This window comes from Sturnus vulgaris, chromosome 1 (genome assembly GCF_052056855.1).
Source record: "Sturnus vulgaris isolate bStuVul1 chromosome 1, bStuVul1.hap1, whole genome shotgun sequence".
NCBI lineage: Eukaryota > Metazoa > Chordata > Aves > Passeriformes > Sturnidae > Sturnus > Sturnus vulgaris.
The window spans coordinates 41,968,773-41,986,933 of NC_142243.1; the positions used below are offsets into that span (position 1 = coordinate 41,968,773).

The 18,161-nt window shown below is 39.1% G+C and overlaps 1 protein-coding gene across 3 annotated transcripts in view; it reads right to left on the minus strand.

Annotated features, from left to right (window-relative positions):
• Positions 1 to 3,155: 3,155 nt before the first annotated feature.
• Positions 3,156 to 18,161, minus strand: part of GADL1 (GAD like acidic amino acid decarboxylase 1) — a 113,571-nt gene continuing 98,565 nt past the window's right edge. For all 3 annotated transcript variants that reach the window (XM_088164455.1, XM_014884074.2, XM_088164453.1), the window contains one exon: positions 3,156 to 5,912. In XM_088164455.1, coding sequence (XP_088020581.1) covers positions 5,739 to 5,912 — 174 coding nt within the window. In that variant the 3' untranslated portion in view covers positions 3,156 to 5,738. The remainder of the gene's footprint in view (positions 5,913 to 18,161) is intronic.

Genomic DNA, 18,161 nt, shown 5'->3' on the forward strand with positions numbered 1-18,161 from the left:
TCATCTTTCACTAGTAGTCCTATTCACTTTACATTTTCAGTCCCACTTCCCATCTTATGTAGACTGTCTCAAATGATAAAACAGCAAATACTTGAATAGTCCAGTCTAGAAAATCAAGTTTTTATTCCCATAAAGCTGTCTGGCTGGTCTAGTAGCATCTCCATCTGCTAAGCCAGTTTCAGAGTATGCCCCATTTTTCACTCACTGCTGTCTCCTGTTAACGCCTGTTAGTGACTCCTTCCACATTTTTTCTAAATCTATGGTACAAGTTTTTACAAAAATAGAAGTTTCAAGTTCCTTGTGTATCATTCATTGGTAAAAGAGGACATTTCTCTCTGCCACTCTTTGTCTTATTCAGTTTCTCAAGGCCAAACTTGATCTCCCATGTGAAGTCTTGATTTTGGTGTTACCACAGTTCCAGCAGAAGCAGTGGCTGCTCATCATCTGAGCATCTGGACAAATCCCTTACTGGAAAAAGGAAGACAAAATATTCCATCAAGATAACCTGAGCACTACGTTTGCTTCAGCTTTCAATCTTAGCCCTTATGCTACTCTGACATTTTTCCTTATAGCTCCAAATACTGAAAATATCCCTCTGAAAAAAATTTACAGGCATGAGAGAGGGTACAGAAACAAAGAAAGAATAAAAATTCATATCAGCTGGCATGAAAAGAAGGGATGGATAAATCTGCCAGTGTCAGTGCCTGACAGATTTAAGGAGTCACTTCCCAGAATGACAAGCTGGGTGAGAGTTTCTTGGAAGAACAGTGTTGTGCACAGTCCTAAAGAAAAATGTTACTTTCCATGGGTCTGCGCTATTTCATGGGAAGTTTTTTCATCATACTTTCCATTTTTAAATAGCTTTGTACAAGTTAAAAAGTCACAAGAAAGAAATTACTTCATCGAAACAGAACATGTGTTTGACAGATTGAGTCCATACCTTTCTGTTATTTGCCTTCATCCTTGATAAAATAAAGATTTTACAAGTTTTCTTCAATGAATTTTAGAAATGTGATCTATTGTTCTTTAGTTGTACATGAGCTACCAAGGCTGAAAGTGGTCCTCTCTCTCGGACTTTTAAAAGATTACCCTTTCAGTGTCACTTTTCTTACTAAGACCGTTTTAAAACAAACTTTATCTTGGTACATACAAAAATTGTCAATGAACTACAAAGATGCAGACTTGTGGAAGGGCTTCTCTAGGATGCTGGGGCACATTGCTCCAGTGCCAGGGCATGTACAAGTTCCTTGATGATTCCGTGACTGGAACAGCTTCCCTGCTCCTCTCCTGCAGCACAGGCTCAGAGCAATTCACTTAGCAGAGGTTAATAATTCACACAGCCATTGTTTTCTTCTGTGGGCTTGCCTTGAAACCTTTGACATTCTCTTTTTTGTTCCTCTTGCAGAGCAAATTTCCTTGATTTGTTTTGTTTTATTTCTCAAAGTAATTTTTTGGTTGATTATTGTGCAGTTACAAAATTAGAGTAATAACATCTAATTGTACATCTGAAGAAAAAACATGTAATTGTGGGAGACTAGATTCAATTTAAAGAAAGAAAACCCCTCCACCAGGGTTTCTTGTGGTGTACACTGTGCATTTGTCAGGCAGTGTGGCTTTGATTGCATCTAACCTGCAATTAGCGTGAGCAATTAAGACAAAATTAACGTGTGCAATTGCATTATTTCAGGATTTAACAGTAGCAATATTTAGCAGTTACTGCACTAGATATAGTGCTCATAAGCTCAAATAATTACCGGCATTTACCAGTTACACCACAGAAAGGAGGGCAGGAATGAGTGGGCCATACCTTCAACATCTGATTTCCAACAATTGATTTTCCACATGTCACTCAGCCACTGAAAAAACATGGAAGTAGCCAACGGGGAAGAGAGGCTGGGAAGATTTGGCACTGTGGAAAATATGGGACTCAAATGTCACTTTTAGTTCACTTTTGGCTTGTCACAGAGCTGATGTGTGAGCTAACAGGAGAGAGCAAACTCAACATTTAGCAATTCTGAATTATTATCCTCTGCCTTCAACATTTCATAGCAGTTTTCTAAGCCCTGTCACAATACCTGGAGCTTTAAAAATAAGAATTATTTCAGCATGAATCAGTGCTGTAGGCTGTGTGTATGAGGAAGCTTCAGGCACATAACAGGTTTTTACATACTCTTATTTGGCATTCTGGGAATGCAACTCTACCAGTTCTACTAGGCTTTTCTTAAAGGACATTGCTTGTCCTTTAAGGACAGGTCAAATTATGTTTGAAAAGCATCTTAATGTATCGTTGAAGGATACAAATGAAAATACATTTCAATCCAGTCTCACAAAAATAAAGATAAATCTGAATCTCTAGGCATGAACCTCGAGCAGGTTAACTGAGATATTCAGAGTGCCAACTGGTGTTGAAATGAGAGATCCCAGTGATGAGACTCAGGGTCCAATCAGAAAGGGTTTCCAGTTAAATGAGTGGGAGTTAGAAGCACTAAAAGCATATGTAACCAGACTCTGATGATTAGTGTTCATTAATCACAGAAAATCATATTAGAAGTCCTGAGACAGGGACTGCTAGCTCTAAGCACAGTGATTTATGTGGGTGATTTTGCACATGGACCCATCACAAAATGCCCAAATTTCTCACAAGATGCAGCCAGACAACTAAGAGTAAAATCTGCCTCCATATCCCTTCTGTCTAAATATTTCTTTCCTTTTCTATTGTAAACACTATTAGAAGTAGACACAAGAAATTATAGGTAAGAAATGGATCAGCTTCTACACTGATTTAGGCATGTACCTCATTACTTCCAGAACTTTGTTTAACATCCTGAGAGATGGAGCTTGCCAGTAACCAGGAGAGGGAGTTCATGGTCCAACCTCAACTAGCTAGAATAGCAAAAAAAAATAAAAATTAAATGTCTTTCTGCACAATTAAGCTTCTGCATTTGAAATCAGGAGTAAGATAAATCGTGACATGTTTTCACCCAAAATGTTTATAAACGATGATGTGGGCACAGCACACGGATAAACCACATCCTGAAGCGAGGTTAAACTAAGTTTCACATTTTAAGATGAAGTGCTATTTATCTGGAGTGCTTAGAGTTACCACCTATATTTTTATATGCAGTTTTAGATTGACAAATGACAAACACAGCCTGTATTTATAAGGTTATCATTTACTTCAGTTTTTATTAAAATCACCATCTACAAAATAGACCTTTTGTACATACTACTCCTACATAAGCAACTATGAGAAAATTACATTAGTCTTGAAATGAAACCATCTTATTGAGCACCTGGGACATGGTAAGGCGTCAGAAACAATGGAAAATATATGGAGATTGGATAAGGTACTCACATCACACTGGAAGGTTAACCTATAGCTTCAAAGAAATCAGTGCACATGTTGATCAGAGACTGATTTTCTGCAACTATGGAAAAAGTTCCAGTTTACTCTAATTTAAAAACACTATAGCCACTACTGCTACAGAAAGGAACCGTGTTACTTCCACCTGACATGTGCCATGAGTGTCACAGTGTCTGGAAACAGAGAAACGCACTAAGAACATGGAAAGAAGCAATACAGTAACACTTTTTTGATAGTGGTGGTGTCACAAAACACCACAGAGCAAATCCTTAGCTGATGAAAAGTGTCAAAATTTCTCCATGAATCAAAAAATCAAATGCTCACCAAGAATCTGGACCGTAAACAAAACATCCTCTCATTGTATTCTGTCCTTCCCTTCAAGGTCAAAAAAAGAGAAGGAGAAGGGGTAATGGTCCTGTCTAACTCAAGATGAAAGAGCAAAGTCATCTCCTTCATGCAACATTCCTTGTGCCCTCTAAACTCATCCCAAGTGACTGGGAGGCAAAAAAGGGCTTATGGGCTCTGAATTTAGGTTTTCCAAGACCAGAATAAGTTCTGGTATAGCCAGAAGCACACCCCATCAATAACTGGTGGAGTGTTTTGGGGGTGTTAATGAGCAAAATCCAGGGGCCACGTTGTGATATTCATTTTATTATCAACATGGGTTTTGCTTAAAGTCCAGTGGATCCCTATGATAGCACAAGTATATCCACTTCCAGGGCACTGTTAAAGGCACCTGTCAAGGGCTGCAGGTGACCCTTGCTCTTAACTACTGCTCTGACAGTGTGGCCTCCTTGGTTACCATGACCTTGTTAAGCTTTGCACACCATCACCCTGGAGACTGGAAATAGGAATTTCGTACCATGTGGGATCTTAGTACAATGTAGGAAATGAAAACAAGGAAGCATTGTGTCTTAAAACAGATTTCAGGAGGACAGAAAACATTATAGCAGAAAGGTTCATACTGGTCAGTGTTACCTCAAATACAGAATAAGGAACAAACAGCAAAGCATTAACATTGAGTAGATGTTGATTACAAGGTGAAAGACATGGCTATTTCCATTGGTTTGCTGCAACAACTTCATCACAAGGAATACATTTCTATCTTTATAAAATGGATTCTTTTTATGGAATAAAAAACAGGTGAAAAGTAAAGTCAAATTCTTATGACAAAGACGAAGTGCAGAACTTAATTTTGTAACTTAAGATTGATCAAAAATGTTCAAACTGTTCACATCCTAAAATCACTGGAAGACCTTCTCTGATCACCACTACTGTAATTTCAGAGTAAAATTACAAATTATACACTGGTAACGTAAGATTGAATATCTCAAATCTGTAGGAAAATATAAACAAGCACTGACAAATAAGCAGTTTTTCTATATTATTAATATAAAGTCACCATGCATAAAAATATGTATCTTCTGCGTAAATATATATTTTTTCTCTGTTAAAATTTTAAAGTGCATCTAAACGGTTCTAAATAAATCTTTACACTTTAAAAAATAGATGAAGGTGAACAGCAGCTCAGAAATCATAGGTAATTCCTGTTAACAAAATAAGAAGTTCTGAATGTTATTCCAATATTTTCAGACTCTCCTTAAGTGGTGATATTTTGGGTGGGCAACACTGGCAAACACTAACTGGATCAAATGACTGTGTTTCACAAACTCACAAAATCCTGTGGGTTGGAAGGGACCTTGAAAGGTCATCTGGTTCAACCTGCTCCCAGCAGGGTCAACATGGGTTACTCAGGGTTTTGTGCAGGAGGTTCCTGCAAACCTCCAGGTGTGATGACTGAGCCTCAATGAACTGTCTGCCTGTGCTCACAGCAGAAAACCTGGGCAATCCACCTAGTTAGGTGGCCTTGAGGAACTCATTTCATATAAGTTCACAATTTCCAGTCTTCTCATGTTAATTACCAAACTAAAATATTGACAGAGCAGAGAAGAGAATTAACTAGCAACTTAAGGCTCACTGACAAATCCACTCGTAATAGCAGCTTCAGAGGAATTTTGCCTGCATACATAAGTGACCAGTTAGAGCTGCACTGTGCACAGGCACCCAGTAAATAGCTGCCTTTCCTGGGGCATAGACACCACTTTCAGAAGTGCTCCCTTCTTGAGGAAACACTTCCCAGAATGGCAGCAATGGTGCTGGAAGCACCGGCCTGCCCCCAGCCCCTGTCAGCAAATACTTTCCTGTGAAGGGGTGTTCTACTTGTAAAGTTCTCAACATCAATCTGTAAAATGACAGTCTCCAAACTATATGCCAAGCTTTTTACTACCTTTCCCAAAATAGCACCAGAATGCTGCTGCCACTCTTCCTCCATAAATATCACACATGAGCAGCACCTGATGCTGTGGACCTACAGCTACAAGTCCTTAGCAAGAAGCTCGATTTCATCCAGCAGGAAGTCCATGTCCTCTCGGCTAACTTGAGGGCTGATAACCACCTGGCGGAAGAAGTTGACTTTGCCCCGGTGAGGCTGGTACCCAAGCATCATGCTGCCCTTCTTCATCATCCTCTCCTTAATTATAGGAGCAACCTGAAAGTAGAGACAAAAAAAAAAAAAAAGGTTCGATGTCACGCTCAGAAATACAGCATGTTTGGGCAGGAAGTGTATTTTGTGACTTAAAAAGTTTTTCTGAACTCTCTGAGATTCACACTCCTTGCCTGTCTTCCCCTCTGCCGCCCCCCAGGAAAGCCAAGCTCAGACCTGCATGTTTAAAGCACTCAGACCCCTGTGTTCTGCAGTTCCTGGAAAAATTGTACCAAGATCTAAACCCTGGTGCTTGAGGCATTCATCATTGACATGGAAAAGGCTGGGTTAAGGTCACTAGTCTTCCAGCTTTAGATCAAAGTTTTGAACTCAGGAAGAACATGAGCCACAGCTGGTTAAAGGCAGGGTTTGTCTCCTTGTGCTAACTAGGCTAAGCATGCTTTCTTGCCCTGGATGACCCTTCTCCACCACATCTGCAGAGCAGCTGTCCCTAGAGGACATTCTGCACTGAAACCCCGTGAAACTAAAGTTGCCAAAAAAGTCAGTGTGATGCAATATTAAAGGACAAGGCCTCATCCTGGTGCTTAAGATTTCATCTTGTAGATTTAAGACATGAGTAGCTTTTGGCTACACCAGTCTTGTGTTGCATGGAATGAAATCCCATGGCTGTCTTACTGCAGAAAAAACTCATGAGTGAGATTGGCAGAGTCAGGTCCTTATAGCAGAGCATTTGACCTCATCCCAGAAGGGCTGTTAATTTCAGCCAATTAATTTTGTGCATAGCTTAAAGCATGTGAATAGTTCTGCATTGTCATGCTTGAAATAGGTCATAAGCTTAAATGCATTGCTAGACTATTCCTTGGAAGGCAGAACTAAGTATTTTGAGAGGAGTATTTTTTGAAAGGTCTTGCATTTTAATTTATTCGTAATAACACCAAGGTATTTCAGAAGAGTGTGTTCCTCTTCTTCTCTTTGTGATGGTTTGACTTTGAACTAAGAAAATAGGTATGTGACCTAACCCTGGTTTCTGCATTAATTTATTTCAGTTGTGCCTGATTTGCAAAAGAAAAGTGATCATGCCAAACTTACCTAATAGGTTTATTTTTTCATTACATATTTCAGTAGTCTTTTTTGCTTAGATAGAAACAGATGAGGTTCTCAACACTAACAGCCTAGCTTTACTGTGTTTCTTTAGTGGCCAGGTCCCCTGAGAACAGGTCACAGCAGCAGAGGAGCAGCCATTTCCTCAGACCAATGTCCCAACAGCACAGACGTGAACTGCAACTAGTTACTTCTAAGTGTATTCATCTAGTTTGCTTGTGGGAGTAGTGTGCAAATTAATAACAAATTTAATTTAATTTATTTCTTAAAAAAAATAAAATCCTCTCCACTTCAGCCCAAACATTCAAAACTGCACCCACAGTCAGGACACACCAGCTGGTAATGTGTCCTCACATTACCTTGACACTGTGACATGGTGCCCCAGAGGTGTTGTGCTGGACACCATGTACACACAGAAAAGAAAACATTCCTCTACCTCTGTCCTTGACAGAGCCCCCAGGTGATTTCTGCTCATGGAATAAAGACATTACAAGTGCAAGGGGAGAAGCGAATTCTTCTTAATACACTTTCTCAGACTCTTCTTTAAGATTCAAATCCCTATGGCAGCTTTTAGCCTTTATTGATGTTCCATCACAGTTATTTCATCTTTTGTATCACGCTATTGATTCTCTTCATCCCAACACCTGGCCCTCCATAATCCATCATCCCAAAATGTGCAGTAGCACAAACAGAGGCCATGAAAGCAAAAACATTTACAGCTCGAGTAATTTGAGGACTGTAAATATACTGTGTTTCAGCAGGTCTTCTCTCATGGAAAGGAAAGGTAGAAAAACCTCACTTTCATGATCTCATTTATTATCTCATTCATCCTCCATGCTAATGAAGCTGTCCTCTTAATTTGAAGTGTGTTCATCCCTTTTTGAAGGCAAAATAAACTCTTCCTACATACATAAAACAAAGCAAAAAACTGATCTAAGCTTTTGACAGGATTAGTTTTGGAAAGCTTTTCCATCACATATTTTGCGTGTTGCTTTTGCTAAAGTGGTGCAGTTAGTGTAACACAGAAAACAATAAGGAACAGAATCTATGTTCAAATGCTTAAGCACATGTCTCACAAAAGAACCATTAAATGATGCCTGCATGCTGAGGCTTGGACTTGAGTGGCACAGGGTATGACTGCTAATAGAAGGGAAAGGCAGCTACCACTTTGCAGCAGAAAAATTAGACCTAGAAGAAACTAATTGCCTAGTGAGGAGTTCAATGAGTTTAATTCTCACTGAAGTCAATGAGAAATGAGGATGCTCAAATATCAGAAAGAGCTGCACAGCCCCATTCAGGATAGGCTCCTTGGAAAGCAATTTAGTGAGAGTGAGATTGCTTCACCAGTCCAATTATTTTCTTACGGATCTTAGTTCAAATTGTAAATCTAATTCTTTATGTGGCCCATCCATGGAGCAGTCTCAGAATTTTAAGTGTAATATATCCTGAACTCAAAGGTCTCTTCTCTCCTTTGCTCCCTTTACCTCTTCCTTCCCACTGCTAGCCTCCCCTGCCAATCCACCCTGGAGACTATTGTTTCAAACACTACAGCACCATAAAATCTATCAGACAGGTTCTTCTAGGAATGTGGGGAGGAGGTGCCATTTGTGCAAGGCCATTCTACAGCAGAATTTCCCACATTGCACTGTGCAGCCAGAGCCCAGGGAGCTTTTCCTAAGGACTGATGGGTGCATCACAGTCTGCCTGTGCAGAGCTACATGAGGGCTGTATCAGGTCCTACTTCCCTTACTACCAATAGCAGAGCTTTTTAAAATAGACCAAAGATTGCAGAGCAGTTCAGCTCCTTCTCTATCTACTTGAGTGACAGGGTAATCTCTTTTCCCACTCCCAGCCAGCATTCAGCCACACTACCAACAATAAAAAGTTTTAGCCCTAAACTTTAAGCTGTTTCTATCAAGAGTCCAGACCACAGCTGATCTTCATACATATTTACATGGAAGATGTCAGTGCTTCTTCCCAGCACATATACACACAGAGCAGTATGATAAGTAGCTGGGATCAGCTTAGACACTACAGCTGAAGTATTTAGTGCACCAGGGGGATCAGAAGAACAATGTATCTCCTTCTCCATATCTCAAGTATCCTTGAGAAAAGTGATTCTGCACAGTCACACCACAGAGCAACATTTACCTTTAAACCACTGTGTCCTACTAATTGACTCATCAGTGACATTTAATCCAAATTTCTCCAACACTTTAAGAATCTCCATCAGGCTCAGGTCATAACAGCATAACACACTTCAGCAACCACCATTACAGACTGACACAACAGAAGGATTGAGCATATTCTCAGCAGAAGAATTCCATACCTAGTGTTTCCAAGAGTTAGTTCCCAAATTTGGACAATAAATAGTATTCAGAGGAGTTGATGAAACCCCTATTGGAGAAAATTTCTTCTTCCAAATAGCAAGGCCTCCTAAACCATTCTCACCTTGGTCAAGGTATGCAAACCTTGTTCTTAGGCCAAGAACAGCCTTCTAGCACAGGGGTTTGTTGTGCAAAGTGAAACCTTCAGAGCAGCTCTTTAAATAGGTAATGTTCTCACTCCATTAGTTATGGCACAGTATTATGCTTTGGAATTCATTCACCATTAGCTGCCTTCTGGTGAACACTATGAACATTTGTAAGAAGAACTGGTTTGTAAATTTTATTCTAATAAAAAAAAAAGAAAAATTGCAGCAAGATAACAGAGCACTTGATTTGTTCAAAGCACATAATCACATTGACTTCTAAAATACACACCCCACTATCACCAGTTTGTAGTTCAATTCGTACACTTAGTTCAAAATAGCAGATACCTTCTGATGCAAAAGAACAGAGCAGAGTAATCTGGCTCCTTTGTTCACACGAGGTAAATGCACTGAGCCCCCAGCCCCAACTGCACTGGTGCTGCTGGGTATGGATGGCCAAACAAATTGTGCTAAAGAAAAGCAGAATTTCCCAAAAAATATGCTATCTTGTTCTTTTTTGCTAAAACAAAGAAATTGACACCCACTGGTTTTAATTAACCCCTTATTTTCTGTGCTAATGTTGTCCCTGTCAATTGCAATTAACAGATATGTTAAAAGTGCAAGAAAGCTCAGGTTGGACAACTGCAGACTGGCTTGCTGATAATGCAAGACCATGTCAACCTTGATTATAAGTTTCTTTGTCTAGTAACCTCCTTTAATCTGTAAGTGATCTCATTGAGTATTTTCAAATTGTGCCATCACAAATTATATTCCCCACCCCTGACACTGTACCTCTGTTACCTGGATGCCACCTGTACTGCCTTCATTCTCACAGACTCCAGATGGATTTCTCTAGTCATGCCTGATGTTACATATCACAACCATTTTTCCAAACTGTAGGCAAGAGGCTATAAGCTTTAGAAGCAACGTTATGGTTGGGGGTTTTTTTGCTTAAACGCTAAGACAAAAGGAGTGAGTTGCAAAATTGCTAGCAATCCTGGGTAAAAATATTCTGCTAAGCAATGCATTTATGAAAATATATTGCTTCAGGGGGGAAAAAAAGTGAATTTGAAAAATAGCCTAAGATATCATCAGCCAGAAAAATAAAGAAACCAGAAAAAAACTAAACTTTTTCTGAACTTTGGAAACAAACATATTTTGAGTATTTGTTTCAAAATACTGTTTTCAATTAAAACTTCAATTGGAAATCGACCCATCTTTATTAAAGTCTGTAGAAAAGGACTAAGAAAATTGAAACTATGCAAATTGCTTCATTTTAGCTTGCCTGAAAACAACTTTCTGGTCAACTAAAACCAAGAATTTCTTCCAGTTTCTCAATTCAATGGCCAAGCAAAAAAAGAATTCATTGTTTGCACAACCATAAGTATGTGGGATCAAAAGTGCTGACACTGCTTAAATAAAATATCTGTAGAATTTCTGTCCCTCAGAAACTATGAGAAAACTCATGGGACTGCCCATTCTGTTGGCAAAACCTGTCTGGACATCCCATGTGAACAGCTTTGAGTAGTATGGATGAGTCTAAATGTGCTAACCCAGCAAGTACTGCAAAGACAGAAAGCCTACCAAAACTAGTGTTAATATTGGCAACTGCTATCAGAAATATTTTTCCAAATCTTTTAAACGGTTCCCAGGTGGTTGAGCATCTCCACAACATAAAGCTGAAGAGTATTTCCAGTTGCTGGCAGCAGTAACTCCCAGTCACAGGACCCCATTCTGCTTCTCCTGATATTAATTTCCAAATTGCCACGGACTTCAATAGAAGCAGAAAGCAATTATCTAAATTTCCTGCTTAAGCTTCTGCTTCAGGTGGCAGTTTGCAAACAGCCTTCAGCTTTTGCTACAGAAAGCCACATTCACAGTAAATCAATAACCTTTCTAGGGATCCATAAAAGCAGGCTAGACAGCACTGGAAGAACAGGAGCATATTAGCAGCTCAAACTATTTCTCTTCCTCAAATACAGCCTTGATTAAATTTTCCAAGGTACAGAATACCACATGAGAAACTGGCTGAAGATTCGTAGCTGAAAGACAAAAAAGCTGCCCTTCTCACAAAAGGGAAAGATCACATTCTCACGATTTCACAGATATGGGAAACACATTTTGTGCCCTTGTCTAAATTGTTCCTTGCAATGAAAGACAAATTTATACAGAACAGTCCCTCTCATCTGACCACAAAAATCTATTTTGTCTCCCCAAAGAAGGGGCAAATTTTTATTTGGAAGTTCATGATTTTTACTTAAAAGGCAACTATTGGCTGTTCAAAATCTGACAAGTTATTCTTCCTGCTAGAAATTACCAGTTTGAATTCATGCATATTCATAACAAAACAACTATTGTACAGCAATTGCCAACAAAAAAATTAAAAAGTCAATAAAACCCCAATTTATTAAGTATTTGGACACAATCTTAAATTTTTACATAATTATCTTTTAATTTCAGGGTTTTTTCACAACATAGTTTCTTATCTTGCTTAAATGATAGAACAGTGGTTTGAAGTGGTTTGGATACAGACTCCACAAATAGGGCTGGGCTCAAACCCTGCCAGAGGCTGTTTGGACAAATTACTACATCTCTTTTGGGTAACACGCTTCTTTTTTCCTATATAACCCTTCAGAACAGTGAAGTTTTTATGTGTTCATACATTGGTGAGGGTTGGTCTCTTCTCTCAAGTAACAAGCAATAGGACAAGAGGAAATGGCCTCAAGTTTTACCAGAGGAGGTTTAGGTGGAATATATTGGAAAATTTCTTCACTGAAAGGTTTTTCAGGCACTGGAGGTGTCAGCGCAGGGAAGTGGTTGAGTATATTTAAAAGTATATTTAAAAGCCAATGTAGATGGTTTAGTGATGGACTTGGCAGTGCTGGGTAATGGTTGGACTAAATGAACCCAAAAGGTATTTTCCAACCTTAATGATTCCATGACTCTGTGATTCTATCTATTGCAATTGTCCAACCTGCTACGCCCTGATACAAGTGGGCAGAGCATCCACAAGGTATGATATATGCATTTTATCATTTCTGTGTTAAGTAGGTCTCACAAACACCTGCCACAGCATGCCTGCTGCATTTCCCAGTGTGGCTGCAGAAGATAAGCTTGATATCAATTATACCAGTCAAGTAAGAACAGTAGCCTGACATTTTAATATCCATCACTGGATGCAATACAAATGAACAAAACACTTTCCTTGGTTGGCTGTAATCACAAAACTAGCTAAATACTATAAATATTAAGTAATAGCGCTTTCATCATATTTTAGCACCAAGAAAGTATATTCTCCACTGTTAAATATCTTTTCTTGCCTTTTGCTGCAACATCAGCTGCTGGCTTTAAAACAGGCTTTTCCCCTCTTGGTGATAATTAAAAACAAACTCAGACCATTTGTCAGCTGTCACAGCAACCAGGACAATCAAAATACCAAATATTTGCACACCCAATCACAGCTTTGTTCCTGTAGCCAAGGCTCTCTGTAAAACCCAAACATGTTTTTCTTTTGTCTAGAATTTGTTCTGGGCCCACATCCCTAAACCACTAATAAATTATTGCCTTACACGATTGCACCAGTGCTCCCCTTGTGCCATACCACGCAACAAAAGCAGAAATAAGTGCATTTGTCAAAATAGCAGTAACCACTTCCACGTTCTTTGGGCAACCAGCATATCAAAGAAGAACAGAAGCTGCTGCATTTTTGTCCCAGTACCAACATTCTCTGTGCACCTTCTACTCACACTCAGGGCTGCACAATATGTCCACACTACCATATATACCATATGATGATGATATACCATCTTCCCATCCACTGCTTTTTGCCAGAGGACATGTTATGAAATCCCAAAAATCCCTGAAAATTACCTGAATAATAGGAGATAGCGGCTGGCTTCAAATTTTGATTGTCTTCAATGGCTTCTTTAGGCTGGTCATTTATGCAAGGGAAAATAGCCTTCAGACAAAGGCTTTCACACTAATCTTATTGGCCTCTGAAAAGGAGGAGCCAGGACAAACAGCTTCCAGAACAGAATCAGCACTTGAACAAGTTTGTGTGTGTTTTTACTTACAGCTAAAAAGTACATTGGTGAATAACACGGTTTTCCAGGTGCACAGTCCCATGTCTGCTGCTGTCTGAGCACATGTGGTTTTTCAAGACAATTCACACGGAATTCTTGTTATTTTTCTGTCATTTCTGTGTTGCTTTACCAAGATCTTATTAATAAGCTGTGTAGAAAGTGCAGGCACTAAGAGAACTCCAGAGGCTAGCACACAACACTCTGATTCCAGTGTTCTGATTAGTTCAAAAGAGTTGAGCACTAGTGGTTTTATAAAAGTAATCATTTTTTTAAGAGCATACACAAAGCTCTTCTGTGCACCATTTTATTAAGTTCCCATTTTAGTGACTAGGATTTCCAGTCTTTCAACTCTGCCAAAACTCCCCTTCTCCATCCAGGATGAAAGGGTAGCATATCATCTTGAAAGTAAGAGTAACAAAAAAACCTATCCTTTTTGGTTTGCATGCACAGGGCTGAGATTCCATTCTACTCCACTGAGAGAATAAAGAAATCACAGTGCAATGTGAATGTCTGGGGCTGGGAGGAACACTTTACAACAGGAAATGGTTGCCTTATGTAGTGACACAAGTTCAAAAACTCAACACGCCTCTAGTGTAGAAAAAAGAACGTCAATTCAGAAGCTTGGAATTACTCTCCATTGTTAAGATCTTATTTACTATTTGCACAAGTCAGCTTCTGGTATAAGATATGAGCACCTTCTGTATTTGCAGTAAAGTAAGAACTATAGAGCAGCAATGCCTATTCCTTAACCAGATCAAAGGAAAAATGTGTATTTCGGCAGAACTAGGTAACTTTCATGACTTGTTTTTTTCTCCTTTTCTCTCCTTTCTCCTCATCATACTGACTTTCTCAGAGGCTGCATACAATTCCTTGGGGAGCATGAGGGGATGGTGTCTACCATGACCCAAAATGCTAACACAAAAGCAAGGCAGTTGTCTAATTTGATCACCCAGTTTAACAAAGTAAATGATCCCATTTGCCCCTCTACACAGTGAAATACAAGGCCAATAATTGTCAGTTATCAAAATTGCTTTTCTACCTGAGATTCCTTCCTGTAAAGCCTGATATGCCTATGAAATAAAGGCCACTGAGCCCTATGAAAATCAACACAACATTTTTCCCATGTACATCTTGCCCCCAGACAATGTTCACTCCAGGTCAGCCTTGCTCCTCTCCTCATTCCAAGTGAGCTGTTTTATCTTTTTTTCATCTCAACTGAAACCAAATATGTGTTACAAACCTCTGTGATTAATGCATGGACAACCAGGAAACTGAAAGAACAAAGCAGGATCTCTAGGGTGTCAAAATGTGCAATTCTATTGAGGTCTGAAAGGGTGAAAAATGAAAGGAAAATAATGATTTGCACCTATGAGTATTTGCAAACGAAAGAGTCAAAGTATAGGTAATGATGATTAATAACAGTGTTAGATAAGTAGAACTAGACTGCAGTCAATCCCTAGATAATTTAAGGTCAGTTAAAGAGGGAACAACTGACTGGGCACAAAATTTAGAATCCATTTTCCAAGGATTTGTAACCTCAAAGGAATACATGCAATAAGAAATCTGCTAACCTTGAGCCTAAACCCTTAGAGACATAGATATGGCTCAGTATTCAGAAGCACAGATGAAATTTTCTAATCCTATACACCAAATTGCTCTGAGGACTTTATTCTTTCACCAGTCTGACCAGGTATTCCCTACATACCATGGTAAATGCCACAATTTCCCTTTGTGCTACATCTACCTATAAATCACATGCAATCAGAAAGAAAATAAAAGCAGGGTAAAGTACTTGCATGTTTTTGTCAGGGTTCTGCACCAACAAATGTTCTTACAGAGAAGGAGAGAGAGCAAGAACAATGTTTTGAGCTTTGAAAGCAATTATGATCTGCTACACAAAACTCATCCATTAAAGTCTGATAGATTTCACCTTTCTTTATTGAAAAAGTTCTGCAGAACTCAATAAATAAAAATAATTTCCCTCCAAAAATTTATAAATTTTCTGATTGTTCAGTGTGTCTGGAAAAGATTCTCTACATTAATCAACATTCACCAACTGAACTCTGCCATTGAAGTCACAAGTTTTATAGCTAAATTCACCTGTGATAGAGTTAGACTAACCCACGTTTCCTTATAAATATCACCTATTAAATAATCTATTAAATTTGAAAGGAAGGTCTAAATATCTGCTAATTGATATCAGTCTCAAGGATTTTCTCCTGCTTTTAGAGGACTGCTTCTCAATTATAATTTTCTTAGACTTGTAGATATTTTTAACCACACTGACCCCTTTGGAGAATAACAAGAAATCCCTCCCTTGTAGGCATGAAAAAGAAATATATTCTGTCTCATTCCTCTTGAAACTCTCACAGCTGGAAAGGAATCTGTGCTTAAATATCTGAAGCACAAAATTAAATCCAAAGTCCTAAAAAGAACTTTGTATCTCACTACACATGAAGGAGCAGAATTTCCTCTCACTCATCCCCAAAAATATTTTTGACACCACTCACAACATCACACAAGTATAAAGATTGCTTAATTGTGCAGATGATGCAAGCTATACACCTTTTCTGTGGCATTAATAGTAATTGATTTTTTCTGAACATTTCTGAATTTTCTCAGCAAGCAACAGCAAGGAAGGGCAGTTTTATGTGACGAAAGGACAGTTTAGGGCCCAGACCTTTTTTCTTCCATCTGCAAGCTCAGTGTTTACCTGAAAAATGAGTTTGATGTAGCAGGAGAAAAGTGCAGCTCCCCTCTCCTCCCAGTGAAGCTGGTGACAGGAAACAGAAGAGTGCTAACGTAATAAGTAGATACTAATTTAAGTGGACACAAGCTTAAGATTTATTGACCAGAGAGCAAGAGGTCAATATTTATTCAGAGAACAATAAATCTTTATACTTTGTTCTAACAGATGTTAATCCAATGTATTATTAAATCCATCCCATTAAAGCCAATTAGACTGTGCATCCTCATGAGCCTTGTTGCCAATAGTCATTAGTATTGCATGGGTTGTTATTACTGTGCTTTGATAATTAAATCATATAATATTCGATAAAATTAAATATATGGGGATAAAAATATTTATTTTTCTCTATCATGACTATATTGTTGCACATTTCATTAGGTTCTCCTTCATGCTCCTATAGACCTTTCTTACATTCTTCTTCCACGACCAGCACAGCTAAAGAATCAAAAGCTCTGTTTTAACTACACTATTTTTAAAAATTTTTCATTTTTCTTAGAAACCTGATGCTCTCAAAGCCACATCCATCTACTTGTCATGCTCTAGGCAGGTAAGAAGGAGAGACACAAATCGCTAAGTAGCTATTGTTAGGGAAAAGAAAAAGGAGTAAAGCCCTTAAGTGAAAAATTCCTTATATTTTGGAGTTTTACAGTGCTGTCCGTCCTCACATTTCAATGCACTTCTCAGATAAGAAGAAATACTATTATCTCCACCTTAATCTCTGAAAGGAACTGAGTCACACAGAAAGGAAGTAATGACTGAGATCTTAATCACAATCTATGCCAAAGCTAGACATCACTCAGGTACATTAGTGAGCAGGACAGGGTATTTTTAGTGCAAATTTGCCTTACAAATACTCTTGCAGAATGCACACAAATTCATCCTATTTGGGTCAAAGAGGTTTCCTTCCTGGGGGAGCCTCACCTGGACAGCAGCAGCAGGATGCAATGCAGAGTGCCCCCCTTGCAGTGCAGATGCCAGCTCCTCCAGTGGGTAGCACTCCACAGGGCACATCCAGGGCTGCTGGCTGCTGTGAGCTTCACTCTTAGTGAAGGCTTAGTGAGGGATCACAGAAAATCAAACCCTGGTCACTCCATCTTCTTTATACCACACACATCACTAACACAGACTACCATTTCCCAAGTTCCAGCTCTGTATATTGACTTAGATTGATCTTTGACAGTATTTTTCTTCCAGGACCCACACTGTTTACAGGCTGCAGTTGGTTATTTTTGTAAGAGCCTCACATATAAATGGAGCAACAGCTTCCTTGAGAGGAAGTGTTAGGTGCATTGAACTGTACAACATGTTACCCAGAGACACAGCCTTCAGCACTGAGGATAAAATGTGGAAGTAGGATTCTATTCCCATCATTTTGGCAGTCTAAAGGTTAGATCGACATCTAGCCTATGCTAGCTATCTAGGTTTTGGCTACAGTTAAGGGAGAAAAAGAGGCACTGCTAGAGAGTGATTCATCTCACTCTAGAATAAGACAGGCCTTAAGATAGATGGGCTCAGTTTGGAAAAGATTCTCTCCTCCTAAATGGGCTTCAGTGGAAGACCTCTGCCTAAGTTTTAATTGGCTAAAGCAAGGTAAGATGAAGCCCACACAGACAGTTTATCTTGAATCAAAGCTATATAAAACCCATGTTCCTCTGCTGTGGATTGCTCCAAAAGCTGCACTGGATGAAATACAGAGGGAGGATATCCAGAGTACAAGAAGATTCAGAGGGAACCAAGTATGGAAAATGCATTATGCAATGCTTAGGTGAAGAACCAACAGCGTGGACGGAGCGAGGTCAGGAGGATGGAGAAAAGTGAGAAAAACTCCATGCAGCATTACAGGCTTGGGGCAGAGTGGCTGGAAAACGGGTCAGTGGGAAAGTACCTGGGGG